The 16,298-nt window shown below is 53.9% G+C and overlaps 1 protein-coding gene across 3 annotated transcripts in view; it reads right to left on the bottom strand.

The window, feature by feature from the left end:
• The window catches only part of BIN3 (bridging integrator 3), a 37,961-nt gene that overhangs the window by 2,646 nt on the left and 19,017 nt on the right, over positions 1-16,298 (bottom strand). For all 3 annotated transcript variants that reach the window (XM_030510229.1, XM_030510228.1, XM_030510227.1), the window contains exons 5-8: positions 14,139-14,275; positions 13,764-13,804; positions 5,015-5,156; positions 3,073-3,207 (exon numbers count right to left, since the gene is read on the bottom strand). In XM_030510229.1, the coding sequence (XP_030366089.1) occupies positions 3,073-3,207; positions 5,015-5,156; positions 13,764-13,804; positions 14,139-14,275 (455 nt within the window). The remainder of the gene's footprint in view (positions 1-3,072; positions 3,208-5,014; positions 5,157-13,763; positions 13,805-14,138; positions 14,276-16,298) is intronic.

Raw genomic sequence — 16,298 nt, 5'->3', positions numbered from 1 at the left:
TCGGGACACGGTGTTCTCCTGATTTTCTAGAGCCCGCGGTCACAGCGCCGCAGCCGGGCAGCGCTTGGTGTTTATAGCAGCCCTACACAAAACAAAAGCCCGGGGCTGCTGCCAGGACCTGCTGAGGCTCAGCCCAGCCCACAGCCCAGCCTCAAACCCCATCTTCTGTCCCCATTTCATTACCATCCAGAGGGGTATCATGTTTTCCAGCTGGAAAACAAAGCGCAAGGCGGGAGGAAGCGTCGTTCCAGCACTCACACCAGTGACCAAGCTCCAAATCTCCCCCTTTCATCTTTATGTGGCCACTTCAAAGTCCTCAGCCAGGGAACTATTTGCCTCCGTTGGCTCGGCGCGGGCATGTGGGTGGACACAAGTATTTGGTGTTGAATGTTACAGCCCCTGCGAGCTCGGGGCATGCCAGGAGACACCCGGCACCGGGGCCCGCGGCCAAGCTGTGCCATGGGAACCCGGCCGCCCGGGGAGCAGGGCCCGGACGGGCTCCCTGGGTCACAGCCATAAAGCTGCTGCTCGGGAGGCGGTGGGAGGTGGTGGCCTCCCCTCCGCCGTGGCACGGCTTGATCTGCAGAGGCAGCCGCTTGGTCACAGCTCAGCCTCGATCTGCCTGGTGCCCCTTCACACTTACTGCAGGCTCATGGAATGGTTTGGGTTGAAGGGAGCTTAAAGCTCCTCCAGCTCCAACCCCTGCCCCGGGCAGGGACACCTTCCACTAGAGCAGGTTGCTCCAAGCCCCTGTGTCCAACCTGGCCTTGAACACTGCCAGGGATGGGGCAGCCACAGCTTCTCTGGGCACCCTGTGCCAGCGCCTCAGCACCCTCACAGGGAAGAGCTTCTGCCTCAGAGCTCATCTCAATCTCCCCTCTGGCAGGTTAAAGCCGTTCCCCTTGTCCTGTCCCTACAGGCCCTTGTCCAAAGCCCCTCTCCAGGTTTCCGCAGTCCTCACCGTCCCTTTTCCCTGCGGGATGCACACTGGAGCCCCATCACCAATCCCTGCTCGAGGTACCCCCAGAAGAGGCTGAGAATAGAAATTCCATCGAGTAACAGGAACCCCCTGAGATGGTCCATAAGCTCAATGAGGCACAGAGAAGCAGTGGCAGGCCGAATGGGGCTGGTGGCACAGTCCACATGCCTCCCATCACCTCCTCACCCCGGCATGGTTGGATGGGGATGCTCCTGGGTGTTATTCCTGACTCAATAAGGTACCTTGGGCAAGTCACTTCCATTTTCCTATTTATTTCAGCCACCTGCAATAGGGAAACACCGTGCAGCCCCTGGGCAGTACCTCCTCAACTGGAGGGGGACATGGCCAGAGCCCAGCCTGGGCACAAAGGACTCCTTAGGGAAGTGCTGAGCTCTCCTCCTGGCACTGGGAATGCTGCTGTGCTGGTGCATCCCTGCCCGGGGGTGGAAGCATGCAGCCAGTGCTGGGGAAGAGGGATGAGGCTCCTATCGGGGTTGGCGGGATGTGACATGCTTTAGCATCCATCTGGGACCAGCTTTAGTCCAGCCTACAGGAGATGCACCAGCTTTGCCACAGCGCTGCCTGATGGGTATTAAAAATGAGATTCCCTGACAAAAATCCTCACCTGAAGAGAAGAGGAACACCAGAGGATTCCCAAGAAGAGAGTGCGAACAGGGAGCGTTTCCAACAGCCCCAGAACAGCTCCCTGAGCCCCCCGAGGAGCCAGCACAAGCGGAGCACAAGGGACATCCTGGCCAAGGACAGCGGGGCAAAGGGAGCTGCCAGCGGATCGCACGCCCAGACGGGGCGGGCGGCATTCGGGTTTCAAGGGCTCGTCCAAACAACCCACCCACAGCACGCGGCCGAGAGGGTTTGCAGGGCTGGGGGCAAGAGCCAGCGGGACTTTGCGGTGGCTCCAGGGAGTCTGGTTCCTCGGGGTGCTGCAGCAGGGAGCCCCGGTGCTGCGGGAACAGCAGGAGCAGTGGCCCCAGCACCCACCCGGGGCGCGCCGGCACCAGCTGGGAGGTGGATCAGCCGCAGACGGGGCGCTGCAGAGAGGCCCCCCCAGCCCCGAGTGCGAGGTGAGGTGGGACACGTGCTCCCTGCACCTCCCCGCAGCCCCCCGGGGCTCTGCAGCAGCTCCCTCCCCAAAGCACCGCAGGGAGAGCGGGCGCGAGGAGCAGCGTGTGCTGTCACCCACCTCCCGGAGCTGAACACCCCTGGCCAGGGCAGGATGCACCCCCCTGCTCTGGGAGACCCCCCGTGTCCTGCGTGCAGGGTGCTGAGGCGCTGGCACAGGGTGCCCAGAGAAGCTGTGGCTGCCCCATCCTTGGCAGTGTTCAAGGCCAGGTTGGACACAGGGGCTTGGAGCAACCTGCTCTAGTGGAAGGTGTCTCTGGTTGGAACTGGGTGAGCTTTAAGCTCCCTTCCAACATAAACCATCCCAGGATAAGTATGATTCCATGATGCCAGAAGTTCAAAGCTAGCTTAAATCCCAACCATGTTCTTCTCCAGCCTAAGGAAAAGGGTGAGAGGAGAAGGAAGATGGAGGAGCAGCAACAAGCCACAGAAGAAGGTGGAGGGTGGAAATTAAAGCCAGCTGGGGTTTATTGAGGCCACCCCCTGCAAAGCCATGGCATGGAGCTTACTCAGCAGCCTCCTCTCTGCCAGCACACACCAGTTCTGGTTACTAAGAATCACAGAATGGTTTGGGTTGGAAAGGACCTTAAGATCATCCACTTCCAACTCATGGGCAGGGACAAAAGAGATCCTCGAAGATGAGCTCTCAGCATCTCAAAATCTCAAACAAGTTCCAACCCTGAGCTCAGGACTTCAAAGAGACAACATACCCAGATGAATAAAGCCATCAAATGCCAGGAGATAACGTACAACGAGGGCTTGAACTGCTTTAGGAACGCAATCCCATGGGACAGGATATCATATATGTAACAGGAGTGTCCCTGGTAAGAGGCAGGTCCATATAAACCAGCCCAAACTCACCTCCAGCTGTTGCAATGGCAGCCAGCACTGCGGGTACCACAGGGAGGATGGATGCCACCAAAGGGACACCCAGCGCAGGGACAGTGTCTCACCTGAGCCCGGACCAGCGACTCGAAGCTGGGTTTGAAGTAGTCGATGCGGCTGCTGTAGAACTTGGGCATTTCCTCCAGGAGCTGCTTGTTCTTGGCTTCAAAGTCCTCCTTCACCGGCCTCAGCTCCTCACGGGCCTGGGAAAGGAGAGGGGATGGGGAGTGAGGCCTCTGGGAAAACGGCTTTCCTTTGGGAAGACCTGCAGAGAGGCGGCCCCACGTCAGCACACTGCTCTGCTCTGACCCGAGGACAACCAGCAACCAGCTAACAGAGACTGGTGGGATCCATGCAACCATCCAACAGAGCTTGGTGGGACCAAATGACCAGCTAACAGATACTGGTGGGGCTTAACGACCAGCAACAGAGACTCATGGGACCCAAATGGCCAGCTTATGGAGCCTGGTGGGACCAAGCTCTAGGTCTGGAAAGCCACAGGACACCTAAAGAGGCTGCTGCAGAGATCAGGAGCCAGCCGGTCTTCTCTGCTTCAGAACATGGACAAAACCCAGCCCCAAATCTCCGTCAGGGGCAGAACATCTCCAGCCACATCCGTGTCCCCTCACCCTCGATTCCCAAGAGCATCACCAGAGGATCCTGCCCCCTCCGTCATTTTGCCTGCCCGTGACCTTCAGCTCAGCGCGTCCAACTGGCTTCTTTAAACAGAAGCGTGGGGAGAAAGGGAAATGTCTGTGAGCTGGTGTGGAAAAGGGCAGGAGGGGGTGGGCTGTGAAATATTAGACCAGTTTCAAGTCTGCCACTTAATCCCAGCACCATTCCAACGGGAGGGGGACGCGGGAGACAGCCCTGGAGCCGAGCGCAGCCGCGGCGCCGGGCTGCCCCATGGCACTGCCCGATGGAGGTGGCAGGGACAGAGCCCCAGGCTTGGCAAAACCTTCAACCACATCAGGCGGGAGCAGGTCTGAGGGAAATGCATCATCTGCCATGAAACGAGGCCCGTTTGAACTCCTGGGGTGGAGCGAAGGGAAGATGCACATTTGCAGCTCCATAGAAATACCTGGATGAGATGGTGCCATGTCCCATCCAATCTGTGGACCACTCGGATACCCCCAGGGTCAGGATTGCTTAAGGCTCCTGCAGGCATTTAAGCTGACGCAGTGGTTAGTCAAGATCTTTTTTTTTAGGGGGGGGGGGGAATTAAATCTCCCAGAAGTTCATTAAGGGAAAAACTAAATGGAATAACTTAAAGCTGCTTAATCAGCAGGACAAAAGCATCCCCAGTTTTGCAGCCCCAGCTTTAGGCAGCCAGGCTAAGGGGAGTAAGCTGCTTACTGTGAAATCGGAGGTTTCTTTTGTTAAGGGCTATTCTTTAACACAAAACTCCATTCTTGTGGGGAAATTCATCATTAAAGACCCGTTCTTTGCTGCCGAGGAGTCAAGTGCTCCTCCGAGGCTCAGGGAACGCTCTGCGGGAGCGACAGATTTGGGGAGAAAGATTTAACGGGGTGAAGCTTTAATGAAAAGGAAAAATAAACCACGATTTCACTAAAATCTGGGAGAGAGAAAAGAATGTGCCCGAGCTTCCCCTTAACCAATCCCTGCGATTTTCCAAGGCGAATTCCCTGGAGCAGGTGGCAAGCAGAAAGCTGGAAACTCTCTGATCTTCCCCCTTTTCCCAGCCAGCTGCTTGCTCAGATGTGGAGGTCAGGGGAACCCCCCCGTGCACTGACCTCCTTCAAGCATCCCACCTCCCATGGCTCTTATCCCATTTTAGGTTGGAAAACTGGCTCTTTCCTTCCCTTAAGTGCTTGAATCCACATTTCTCTCATCAAGCACCCTATGAGAGGGATTTTTGCCTCAATAAAAGACATCCTTCCAAACCGTTTTGCTTCCTGCGGGCATGGCATGGATGTCAAGCACCAAAAGCTCTTCCCCAGCTTTCCCGGTGTCCCTGCCTGTGTTCCGGCTCCGGGAGCATCCTGGTACCTGGTGCAGCTTGGCAAGGACAGGGCCGGTCCTCTCTTTCTCCTCGTACTTCTCCACCTTGGACTGGAGGCGCTTGTAGTCCTGCAGCGTCTGCTCCCGGCGCTTCACGGCCATGTTCAGGCTGGGGAACACGCTGCTGAACCTGGGCACAGGATGGGAAGGGCTATGCGGTGGGATATCCTGGTTGGATGCAGCAATATCCCGGGTGATGAGCCCCAAATAATGCAGGATTCAGACTGAAAATACCAACAGGTTTAAACAAAGCATGTGCCAAACACAAAAGCTTTCACTGCGCTCTTCCAAGAGGCTGGAAGAAAGGATAACTTAGCTATGAAGCCTTGCCAGGGGACAGGGGCTGAGAGGAGAGCTTGGGATTTTTTTTCCAAAGGGCAATTCCTGTCAAAGGGTGTGTTTAATAATACTAACACTAATACTAATACTAATACTAATACTAATACTAATACTAATACTAATACTAATACTAATACTAATAATGTAGTAGTAGTAATAATCAAGCCAAGTTTGCAAAGCCTGACAAAAGTACTTTGAAGGTCCCAACCTGGTGCTGACTCCTTGTGCCTTATGCTTTTACCATTAATTCCTTCTTTTCCACAGTTTTTCCCCCCTCTCCTGCAGCTCCTGTATTGAAGAACACGGGGAGCTGCCTTAGCCGGGAGGGGGTAACCAAGTTAACTCCACCGAGCAAAGCAAAGAGAGAAAATAAACACCTCTTCCTCCACAGAGACTGAGCTAATGAGGTATTTCCCCAATACCGTGTCCAGAAAAGGAATAAAGAGGCAGAGGAGTTGAATCCAAACTGCAGGAGAAGTCAATATGAAGTGCAAAATAAAGAGTAACTTGGTTTTGGGGATGATTTTGGGGTGGCAAAGCCCAGCCTGCCCTGCAGCGAGGCTTGCCCAGCCCAGGAGGAGCTCTGTGCCCCCCCAGAAGGGTTAACAGCAGCCTACAGTTAGCTCTGGGAAGATCTGTGTTATTAAAATGTGTTCCAAATGGAGGAAACACGAACATCTGACAGGGGAGATGGGAGAGGGTATTTCTGAATGTGACACAAGAGGGAAAGCCACAACCTGGAGCATTGTTCCCCACTCCCAAATCCCAGTAAATAAGATTCTAGTGGAGGGGAATGCGCTGGTGCTGGGCTGTGGGTTCGGATGAATGGGTCACACAACCTCTGGATGTAGTCATTTAACCCCCACTCATTATAGGGTCATTTGGGGGGGTCAAGGCCAGGAAGTGGCTGTGAAGAATGCGAAAGGCAAATGGCAGAAGTGAAGGAGAAGGGGAAATATTTGTGTCCAAGCATTCGTGTCCAAGCGCAAGCACTGGTATCCAAGCATCCCTCCCCGAGAGAGAGAAGCAGGGATGTGTCCCTGCAATCCTGCTGCTCAAAGACACCCAGGGCTGCTCCATACCCAGCCGAGCAAAGCTCCCATGTGCTCGCCTGATGCTATTCCCCCTCTGAACAAGAGGCTGTTGCATGAGGAACAACCTGGAAAAGTCATCAGGGTGCTGGCCCAGCGTCACCCCGCGCCCAGCTGCCCGCGGAGCAGATGCTGCTGCCCTGACATTGCTTTTTATGGTATCCACACACACAGCTCCCATTATATTCCAATGCACGTCCTGGGCTCCCAGCATGGACTCACCAGCTCCTGGGCTATGGGCTGCTGCTCAAATACCTCCTCCCTCTATGTAAGGGCCAAAAATACGCCGTGAGATGGCTTAGGGACACTGGGATGGGCAGTGAGGACTGTGTGGGGAAGGGAAGGGGTGTCCAGGTTGGGAGGTCTCCTCAGTATAAAAGCACAGATGGTCTTCACCAGAAATCTCTCACAACTATTAATGGGTTGGCAATGGAAAGGAAGGAGCAGCCTTCCAGTGCCTAAAGGGGCTCCAGGAAACCTGGAGAGGGGCTTTGGACAAGGGATGTAGGGACAGGACAAGGGGAATGGCTTTAACCTGCCAGAGGGGAGATTGAGATGAGCTCTGAGGCAGAAGCTCTTCCCTGTGAGGGTGCTGAGGCGCTGGCACAGGGTGCCCAGAGGAGCTGTGGCTGCCCCATCCCTGGCAGTGTTCAAGGCCAGGTTGGACACAGGGGCTTGGAGCAACCTGCTCTAGTGGAAGGTGTCCCTGCCCGTGGCAGGGGGTTGGAGCTGGAGGAGCTTTAAGGTCCCTTCCAACACAAACCATTCCGTGACTCTATTAAAACCCCACACGGCAGCTGAGGGTGTCTCGGTGTGTGGGTCCTTCACCAGCAGGAAGGACCAGCCCGGCCACGGCTCCTCAGGCACCACCAGCGGTGACCGAGCTCTCCCATGAGTCACCTGGTTTGATTTTCACACCGGATTAGCTCAGCTCATGCAGGGAAGGATGCTCCCTCCTGCACTGACCGGGATCGAGGCGAAGCTGCCTCCGGCTCCTGCAGGAATCACTCCCTAAGAATTCCAGTGACCCAGCAGCTCTGAAACTGCCCTGGAGCTCAGGGAGTAGCAGGTTCCTGGCCCCTGCTGAAGTCCTGCCCTTGTTTTTCGCCCTGTGCGTACAGAAATAGGATCTGGAGGCAATGCCAGGGGTGGCAAACACGCGTGGAGGGTGACAGCGAGATCCTGGCTCCTGCCGCTTCCAAGTTATTCTGATGACTTAATAAATAGCTGCATTTCGCATGTCATCCCCAGTGTCTTCACAAATATCTCATGCATGTTATTTACAAATGCTCCTCGTGCAAAGCCTGGCAGAAAGGCTCTACAGAGCCTCCAGGAGCTGCTGCATCCAGACACATCCCTCGCCCCCCAAGCCCTGCTAGAACAACCTTGGGAAGATCCCAGAGCTTTTCCAAAGCCCTTGGCTAAGCATGGCAAACCCTCCTGGAAGCCCTGGTGCCAGCAGGGAAGGGACAAGGACTTTGTGCCATGAGCAATGCTCAAAGAGCATCAGCCCCTCTGGAAACGATGTCCGAGCAGCTAAACCCAGGCTTTAGCATTGGAGAAGGACCAGGAGAAGCCTCACGAGCAAACCCTGGTCATTTCACCCACCCATTCCCATTGCACAGGGAGCAGGGATAACAATTCTACCTGCTGCAAAGCACTCCAAGAAGCCCGGATGAACCCCCCTGTGTTTATCGGTGAACCCAGCTCCATCCTCCTCCATATGCTCCCCCCAGCCCCTGCTTTTATAGGGGATGAGAGACTGGAACCACCCAAAATCCTGGGGACACCCCTCTGTTAGTCCAGGCTTTCTTTTTTACTACAAAGCAAAGCAAGCTGAAGCTGACTTCGAGACGATGTGGTGGGTTCAGTGCTAAGAGCAGAGAGGAGGGAAGGTAACGCAGCAGCACAGGGCATTAGGGCCCCCCCCCCGCCAGGAAAGCAGCTTGTACAATAAGCCGCCGTTGTTCCCTGTCACTTTTTAGGGAAGGAGATTACAGCACAGGCAGCTTAAGAGGAGCAGGTGAGGGGAGATACGTGGGGATAAGGAACATCCAAATCACAACCTCCCTGCTGCCAGGGGATGTCCCGGTGAATTCCCCACAGGACGACAGTTCAGCCTTGGAAAACTCACCCGATTCTCTGCGTTCTAAATCATGTTCTACATCACCTCATCCCCACGGCACCTCCCTGTGACCCAAGCACGGGGCTGCAGAGACACGGCCACCACGATGGAAGTGCCACCAGGGCGTGCATTGGGCAGGCCTGGGGCTGCTGCCTGAGGACTCCTCTGCGGGGAGGCTGCTGCAGGCCCCACGGGTGGCTCAGCACAGGGATGCTCCAGGATTGGGACCATCCGGTCACCTCCCTGCCTGCGGCAACGTCCCCGAGCAGCCCGTTGTCTCCTTTCCATCCCTGATGCTCACCCTGCGGCTGCCTCCAGCCCCAGTTTTAGCGTCAGCAACGCAAGAGAGCTGCGAGGGCTTTGGCACAAGGGAAAATCATGGAGTCATGGAATGGTTTGTGTTGGAAGGGACCCTAAAGCTCCCCCAGCTCCAACCCCTGCCATGGGCAGGGACACCTTCCACTAGAGCAGATTGCTCCAAGCCCCTGTGTCCAACCTGGCCTTGAACACTGCCAGGGATGGGGCAGCCACAGCTTCTCTGGGCACCCTGTGCCAGCGCCTCAGCACCCTCACAGGGAAGAGCTGCTGCCTCAGAGCTCATCTCAATCTCCCCTCTGGCAGGTTAAAGCCATTCCCCTTGTCCTGTCCCTACAGGCCCTTGTCCAAAGCCCCTCTCCAGGTTTCCTGGAGCCCCTTTAGGCACTGGAGCTGCTCTAAGGTCTCCCCTTCAGGAGCCTTCTCTTCTCCAGGCTGCCCCAGCCCAGCTCTCTCAGCCTGGCTCCAGAGCAGAGCTGCTCCAGCCCTCGCAGCAGCTCCGTGGCCCTAAAAATAAGGGTAAAACCTTTATTTCTCCCTGTTTCCAGTGTCTCAAACACTCTTGTTGGCAGCGTCATGAGCTGGACCAGGCTGGTATACGCATGCGTTCTTCCCTAAGGATAACGGCTTGGATAATGAAAGCAAAAGGAAGCGGACAGGATCTATGCCTGGTGCTGGGCAAGGATAAAAGGGACTAACAGAGCTGGGGAGTGCGAGGTGCAAAAGCAAGCGGCGGCGGACGGGATGAGGAGGCAGTTTGGAGAGGCACAAGGGTGGCTCGGCGCGAGGCCGGAGCATCTGGGCTATGCTGGGGGATTCCTGCCATTCCTCAGCCGTGCCCACACGTCCGTCATGGGCCCGTCCACCCACCAGGAAGGGGGAAATTAAAACCAGCCCTTCCTGGAGAGGAGAGGAACAGGAACGAAGGGGCCGGGACACAAGCAGCGAGCTGGGATTAGGCGGCGGCGGGAGGGGGCAGCGGCCATGTGGGGAGCTTTGAGCACCAAATCCTCATTAGGGGCTCATTAAGGACATGAAAGCAGCTTTTCCTGCTTCCGGGCCCCGGCATCCCTGCGGCTGCTCCGGGCCGGCTCTGGGATGCCAGGGAGGGAGCACAGCGCGAGGGGTCACCTTAACAGCGGGGCCATGGGAGGAAGATGATGACCCCCCCGCTCCATGGATCATAGCATCATGGAACGGGATGGGCTGGGACGGACCTTGAAGCTCATCCAGTTCCAACCCCCTGCCACGGGCAGGGACACCTTCCACAGTGGCATCCACCACACGCCAAGCGCCGGCTGCTCTCGCTGACATACAGCTCCAGTTCCATTTAGACATTGATCTGCTGTGAACAGCTCCTGGATTGTACCTCTGGGATTAACACCCAGCCCCAGGGGCTGGCACCCAGGCGGCAGCACCCACTGTCACCCCTGCCAAAGCCTCTCCTTGTCCTGCAGCAGCCCTGGAGCTTCAGCTGCAGGAGCAGGACTAAGCTGCGAGCCGAGGAGATGATGCCAAGCACGGGCAACCACGACATCCCAACCACAACATCCCAACCACGACATCCCGATGCTCAGGGAGGTTCAGACAGCTCAAGTTTGTTAACTTGAGACCCTGGAAGGTATTAAAGCCTGTGAATCTCCAAACCACCTGGCTCATTTAAGCTGCTTCCTTCCTTAAACACTGACACACCATGTGTGACACTAAGACGGGGGTCCTGCCTTCAGCTCTGGGGCAACAGCACAAGAGGGACGTGGAGCTGCTGGAGCGAGGCCAGAGGAGGCCCCGGAGCTGCTGCAAGGGCTGGAGCAGCTCTGCCATGGAGCCAGGCTGAGAGAGCTGGGCTGGGGCAGCCTGGAGAAGAGAAGGCTCCTGAAGGGGAGACCTTAGAGCAGCTTCACTGCCCAAAGGGGCTCCCTTCCAACCCAAACCATTCCATGAGTCTGTGATTCCATGACAGTACACAGTCTATCCCTAGCCCCTGACCCATCCAAAACGCCTTGTTGCTCACCCAAGCCATGGTAAAGAGTGGGAAGAGTCATGTAAAAACCAGCTGCTTTTCTCCCTCTGTTGCCCCAAAGCCCCCGATCTGGTGTGAATTTAAGCAGGCATCTCCCCAGGAGGAGAGCAGACCCCTCCTGGCCTCTCCCAGCTCCTTGCCCAACCCCACACGCTGCAATATGCAATGTCTCAATCAGGCATTGCTCCTTCCCTGGAGTTACACGAGGATTCCCAGCCAAGGGCTCAATAACTCAGGGTGTCCAGAAGAAAAAGGACTTGGACAATACGCGCCTCCACTCCCCCACTACTTCTTTCCTTTAAATGCTTTCACAAATAAGCCAGTATTTGTCTGCAACCTACCATCCCTGGACAACTGAATGGAGATTTTAATGCACATGTGCCTCTGATTACAACACATTACCACTAATGATAATTGCCTGCATTATACTTATCTGTTTCTTTGGCTAATAAAACCATAAGAGACCACCAGTGAAGATGTAATAAAGTGCAGCTGCTGGAGCAAAAGCCTCTTTTCTAGGTCACAGCCAGTTGGGAGAGGCCAGTGTCGGCAAGGAGAAGCGATACCTCAGTGGGAATAAGAAGAGCTCCTCAAGGCAGCTTCCATTAATCTGGAACTTCTACCCCAGAAGCGTTGCTGGGGTTTATCTCCAGCAGGACAGGGGAGGTGCAAGCTCTGCGCTTCTCTCCTGCATCTCATTAGCCTCAAAACGGACCCTTGGGCTCCTCAGAAATGTTCCTGGCTCCACAACTCATCCACGCTCAAAAGGAGGCAGGAAGAGGGAAGGGAAGGAACAGTTTTCCTCGGCGTGGAGATGCAGCCCCTCCGAGCATGAAACCTAAGCTGTTTAAGAGCACACAGCAACTGTCTGCAGGTGCCAAAGGGCAGGAAGGGAAAAAACACCATGTCTGAGTCCTATGGAAATTTAGGAGGTTGGAGAGAATTGCGAACACTGAGAGGTGTCAGGGTGCTGAGGGGAACATCCTCGTGCTTCATGAAGCACCAACACATCACCGGTGAGATGAGCACTGCACCTTGTGAGGTGAAACCTCCCAGGGCAAGTGCTCCTGGTCCAGTGGAAGGTGTCCCTGCCCGCGGCAGGGTTGGAACTGGATGAGCTTCGAGGTCCCTCCTAACCCAAACCAGTCTGGGATTGATCTTGCGTCGCTGCCCCAAACCCCTTCTCCACCATCTCCATCTAGAGTATCACGAGCTAAAAGCTGCACAAAGGCAGAGCAAGACACCAGCAAGGTGGAAATGGCTTTGTTGCCTTGAATTAAGAGCCCCTAGGTTTAAAGCAGAAGGCAGGGTTTGCAGGGAGAGGTATTATCTTTCATTTCATCAAGTAACACAAGTTGGGGAGGAAAAAAACAACAGGAACATTTCAGAGACACAAGCCCTTCTTCCAATTTGAACAGAATGCTGGAAGAAACAGTTAATGTATCTTTCATGAGGACAATCTAGATAATAAGCAACACAATTCCACAGCACAAGCCTGGCTTTTTTCTTCTTTTCTTTCTTTTCTTAGTTTCTTTCTTTCTTTTTTCCCCTAAATAATCAAGCATTTCTGGTCGTGGAGAGACGACCGAGGTAAAACTTGAGTCACCAAAACATCCCCCGGATAGCAACACACTGTAACCTCTTGCACTAAGTGGTAGATGAGATTTTACTTTCAGATTCGGGCAGAAGCAACAAGAAAACAAGCAACCCACCAACCCTGCCTGTGTCAAACCTGAGCTGAAATTGGTATTCGGCAATTTGCAACACTTACTGTCATATTAAAGTCATTTGATTTTATTTTCGCTCGCTGTTCTCGTACCACAACAGCAAATCTCAGGATTTCAGAAGACGTTTGGCACAGCAACTGCAGCGCTCCTTAAATGCTTCGGGTGCAGCCCCTGACACTGGGAAGAGCTGCTAACGCCGGTGGGAATGGTGCAGGCAGAAGGGAGTTGCACCAGGTCAGAGCAAGGTGCTGAGGGATGGCTGAGTGCTGCTACAGCACCACGACAGGGGAAGATGGAACCTGCCACCAGGGCAGTGCTGGCAGTGCTCGGGCTTTGCTCCCTGAGAAGGGTTTATTCCCAAGCTTGGAGCAAGGTTGGCTCTGGCACACTCCTGTGATGGGTGAGATGGGGTGACCCTGCAGCGGGCTCCCCTCCGCACACCTCACGCTGCCCCTTCAGACCATGCACGGGCTGAGCTGACTCCTGCAGAGATCTGCAAGTCACTCCCCAGGGGCTCAGACCAGTTATCCACCCGGGATGGGGATGCTGGTGTTTTCTGTCCATGCCTCCCACCTCTCCTGCCTAGCTGCACCAGCTCTCACATCTCCTTCCTTCCTGCATGGCGATATTATGTGTGAACACGGAAGAGCTCTCACCAAAAGCAAGCTTCTACTTTTTTAGTTAGTTTAGTTTAGTTTTAGCTTCCACAGGAAGGAAGCTTTGGGCCTGCGGTGGAGCTCCCCAGTTGATTGTTCTCATTCAGCAGCAGCAAAGTGTTGGTAGTAACCAGCACATGAATGGAGAGATATTGAATGCTTTAATGAATTCAGTGTTACTCACTCAGGTGTCCCTTAAGGTCCAGGTGAAGGCATCTGGCAGGCTCAGACGCAAGAAGTCTTCACCCTTGCTACAGAGTACAGACTCAGCTAACCCATCACACCTCTCCATGCCCCAGCTGTAAGACCAGGAGATGCCATTCTGCCCCAGGGATGTGAACTATTCCCTCTTTAGGAAGGGCTCATTTCTAACCTGCCAACATCTCCTTCGATGATACACATCCCTAAAGTACATGGGGATGACAAACACACGACGTGGCTCATAAGACAAGGCTGGTACTTACTTTTTCAAAGGCTCTATGACTGTCTTTTGGATCTGATTCACCTGTTGAAAGCAAATTACATGTCAGGCTTGTTGAAGAAGCCTGTTTGCACAGCAATACATGTTTGCACAGTGCCTGCCATAGGATGATGTGGGCTTCTGAGTGCAACCACAATGCCCTTTAACCAAAACCAGAAAACTTCTCCCATGTGCTCGGGATGAGCTGAAATTATTCCCAGTTCAACCAGAGCCAGAAGAATAAGATTAAAGAGAAACTCCTGTGGGAAGCATCTTGGAGATGATGACAAAAAAGGAGGGAGGATCTGCTGGAAGGGTGAGATACCAACAGCACCCCAGCACCCCTGGTGTCCCTTTCTTCAGCCAAACCCACATTCACCTTCTCCTGGTTGAAAGAGTCCATCCTCTTCATCGCTGTGTCGAAGGCTGTGACCATCTCCAGGAAGCTGGGCTCCTGCTCACACAGCGGGTTAGACAGCAGGTCTGAGGAGATTTTCACAGCTGACTTGGACATGGCTGTGGGCAACAGGAGCAGGCAAAGAACAGAGGAGAGGTCACTGCTTTGTAAGCGCAAGCAGGGACAGGACAAGGGGAATGCTATGTCTGGGATGCTGTGTCTCAGCAGCTGCCTGGTGGGACAGGGCTGGCACTGCCTCTGCAAAGGGTGACCTGAGCCACCGAGGTGGGATTTAGCACAACCTCCCAGGAAGACCTTCACTGCTGGTTGAGAGAAGAGAAAGGAAGAGCCACCAATCCATTCACATAAACACCCAGAGAGCTGTTTGTATAGAATCAAGCCTGAACCACTCCAGTGTATGGCTTGTGACGTTGCCAGAAAATGATACCAGGCTTATAAAAGCACTCTTCTCTTAGAAACATGTAGATGGCTTTTTTAATATATCTCTTCTCAACAGACTATTAAGTGTCACTCTCAGGCTCACTATAGCTCTTCCACAGTGAGGAAAATCACAGTCCATTAAGTCTTTCAAACGGCTTTACAGAAATACATATATTTTAAGTGGAGTTAGTGCTGGCAAAGGACCAGAATGACAGGACTGAAAGATGAGGCTTCTCCTTCTACTCTTGAAATAGGCTGCACAGAAGCAGCACTGACAGAGGCTGCCTGAGCACCTTCCCTCAATGAACTAGATCTTGTGCCCCATGAACCGAAGGGAAATGTAAAGTCTCTTCGGACCCTGATACAGCCACCAAGAAATCCAAAGCCACCAGGTCACACTCTGACAGGCTCCAGCTCCTGCCTTGTTGAGCACTTGTGCTTGTTTTCCATCAGACAAGTCTCTCCCTATCCCAACACTTGGTCTTCAAAGGGAAAACTCAATCCCTCCGACAGGACCGCTATAAAAGAGCAATGAAGCAGCGAAGGTACAGAATGGAAAATAGAAAAGATTAATCAAAAGGCATTGATAGAAATGGGAATAACGGAGAAGAAGAAAAAGTCATGAGCACTAAAAAAACATGTTCTTTTTTGTCAGCACTTTGCTGGAAGTTATTCCAGTTTCAGCTCAGAAGCCAGATGCTTGAGCCGTGCCACAGAGGAGCTTTGGAAAGCTCCTGCTGCACTCGCTCAGATATTGGAAGTTAAAGTCATCTGAATAATGGGGCTTAAGATCATAAATCAAGGGGTTAAACAGTCTGATTTAAAGGTTACACACAATTATCAGAGAGCTCAGAAGCTAAAGAGCTGGGAAACTCAATGCAGCATGAGATGCTAACTATGGGATAACAAAGCTACCGTATCCGTCTATTATCCAAACATTAAGGGTTTAGGCATTTAAACCTTTAAACAGATGGGATATAATCCATATGTGTGACCACATCTGAGGAAGGATTTGTGCCAAAACGGGATGGGGTTAAGAATGGCAGAACTCCTTCCGCTGCAAGAAAAATGAGTTTCCCTTCATAAGGAGAGGGTTGGAAGCGTAAAGAGGTGAGCCCCCTCTTCAAACTCAACTGGTACCTCACGCACCAGAGGAAAGGAGAGGAGAAAGGAGAGAGGGGAGGATCACATCGCATCGCCTGCCCCTCGGGGTGGGCTTCAGGAGGGTCTGTGCTACCCGTTGTTCACAAACCACGCAGGACATGACTCCAGTTAAAAGGAGTGATTTTAGAGCCACTGCTGGTTTGACTCCTGGTTTGAACGAAGGGAGAACAGGCAGGCTCGCCCCAGAGGGCGAAACCGAGCCCCACGGACGCAGTGGGTTCCCTGCTTCTCATTCCAAAAGAAGAGCTTTTGTCTCCAACTAAAGAACATCCTCCTGCTCCCTAAGATCACATTTGGCTTGGAAAGAGGGTGGGAAGGGGGTTAGTGATCTTTAGCCACAGCACAGAGCGTGCTACTAACAACCATTCCCTGACCCCAGCCGTGTGCTGGGACCTTGTCGTGCAGATGGAGGAATCGGACTTATTCTGAGCTGAGTCTTTCCTGGCAGAAGGTGGAGACTGGAGCCACCAGGTCCAGTTTGCTGAGGGAGGGTTTGCAGGCAGTGAATAATCACCCCCCTCAGCACAGAGGTGCAGT

This window comes from Strigops habroptila, chromosome 21 (assembly GCF_004027225.2).
Source record: "Strigops habroptila isolate Jane chromosome 21, bStrHab1.2.pri, whole genome shotgun sequence".
In the NCBI taxonomy this organism is placed as follows: domain Eukaryota; kingdom Metazoa; phylum Chordata; class Aves; order Psittaciformes; family Psittacidae; genus Strigops; species Strigops habroptila.
Note: the sequence above shows the minus strand (reverse complement) of the source record. Positions and strands in the feature narration are given on the sequence as shown.